The following is a 1,828-nucleotide window of genomic DNA, read 5'->3' on the forward strand; positions in this document are numbered from 1 at the left end:
TTGGCTCCTTGGAGGGCTGCTGTGGCTCATTTGTGGACTGCTGTGGCTTCTTTGAGAGCTGGAGTGGTTTCTTCGAGGGCTGCAATGGTTCCTTGGAGGGCTCTTTTGGTTTATTTGAAGACTGTTGTGGTTCGTTTTGAGTAAGGAATTCAACGAGTGACGCTACCTGCTTTCCACCAGAGGTTGCAGGTGGTATGGGAATGAAGAGTTTTTTGTTCAAAACCATGGCACTGCTATTAAATGCCTTTCTGGTCCGCCTTGATGTTGATGGTTGAGGTATCTGAGGTGTTCTTAACATGTTTTTGAGACGATTTTGCCTTTTCACTTCTGGTGTATACTCCTCCGAAGATGAATCAGAAAAGAAATCATCGCTGTCGGTGCTTGAATCAATTGAAATGCTTTTCTCATTTTTCTCATTGATTGCTTTTCTCTTTTGAGCCTCTTTCTTTGATGGTTCCTGTCTTGGAGTCAAGTTTCTTGAGTCCTGTCGTGATGTTGAGGCTTGTGGCGAACGTTGAACTGCTTCTGTAAGTTCAGCAGGGGCGAAAGCTTCTTCGGGAATGCGGTTAGGGTTGAATGGGTAGATGCCACAAGCTTCAAATCCAGCTCTGACATTACTTGGACTTGTAGCCTTATCCCATGCAGGTGTAAAAATGAGTCCAAATCGTTGCTTATTCATTATTGCGTCATTTGTTCTAGACCAGAATAACATGAGTTCGTCATCCCAGAAGCTTTCAAATGGTTTAAACACACTTTTATCAAGTGGTTGCAATTCATGCGTTGTATTGCTTGGCAAAAAGAACAGAATAAGACCAAGTCTTTCAGCCATCTCGGCTATTTTCAAAGAAATGTGACACGACGCGCCGTCGAGTATTAATAAGCACTTGATATCTGAACTCGGCTTGAATCTCTGTAAATGTTCCAACCAGTCTTGGAAAACTTCAGTAGTCATGGAACCCTTAGCGGTCATTGTAAACACACACCCTGCTGGCAAGTTATCACCCCACTCTTCTTTTCTCCGCTGACCTTTGAATATTATCATCGGTGGAATGGTCACACCTGTTGCGCTTGAGCACCCAACAATTGTCACGTTTTCACCATGTTCCTTTCCCCTGTAATGGACTCTATGGCTGCCCTTTTTGGCTAGTACTTGAGGTTGTTTGTGGAGACTCAGTTGGCAACCCTTTTCGTCCATATTGAAAATTCTTTCAGGGTGCCCCATCAAATCATTTTCAACCATAACTTTCTGCAGCTTGTTGAAATAATCGCTGACCACGACTTTGTTTAATTTGCGAGCCCTTGCTTCATTCAGGTGTTGCGCTTTACGCAAACTCAAGTCAGGATGTCGCTTCAAAAATAACTTTAACCAATGTTTGCCAGCAGATTTCTTCGTCTCGTTGAACTGATGTGGAATTTCATTTTCTTCGCAAAATTCAAAAACCATTTTCTTCAATACCTTTGGTCTCATGGGAAAGCCAACATCTGCCAAGCGAGTCATCCTTTCAACCAGAAGTTGTTCCTCTTCATTTGATAGAGTTGATCTGCGGCCGCCGTGTACCTTTGAAGAAGCTGCACGTTTCACATAATCACCCAGGGTTCTACGCGGTATACCATATCGAGAGCTAGCTGCTTTAACACTCATTTTGTCGAGTCTGATCGCCCTCAGTGCCACTTCCAACGAATCTTTGCTCCATTTGCAATATTTCTTCCTTGGGGACATTATCAATCTATGGGCAAAAGAGAAAAAAAAAACCTTGTAAAAATAATGAATCAAAATAAGGTTTAAAATAAGGGCAGGCAATTTCGCCACCCTGTAGAGAGGGGCTGG

At 43.1% G+C, this 1,828-nt stretch overlaps 1 protein-coding gene across 1 annotated transcript; it reads right to left on the minus strand.

Annotated features, from left to right (window-relative positions):
* Window positions 1–4: 4 nt before the first annotated feature.
* On the minus strand, window positions 5–1,819 carry LOC103515518 (tigger transposable element-derived protein 1-like; the record flags this gene model as incomplete). The annotated part of the gene is made up of 1 exon (XM_008480453.2): window positions 5–1,819. A coding segment is annotated over exon 1 (1,716 nt), but the record flags the coding sequence as incomplete, so codon positions are not given.
* Window positions 1,820–1,828: the final 9 nt, after the last annotated feature.

The sequence above is a fragment of the Diaphorina citri genome, unplaced genomic scaffold, assembly GCF_000475195.1.
Source record: "Diaphorina citri unplaced genomic scaffold, Diaci psyllid genome assembly version 1.1 scaffold1362, whole genome shotgun sequence".
NCBI classification, from domain to species: domain Eukaryota; kingdom Metazoa; phylum Arthropoda; class Insecta; order Hemiptera; family Psyllidae; genus Diaphorina; species Diaphorina citri.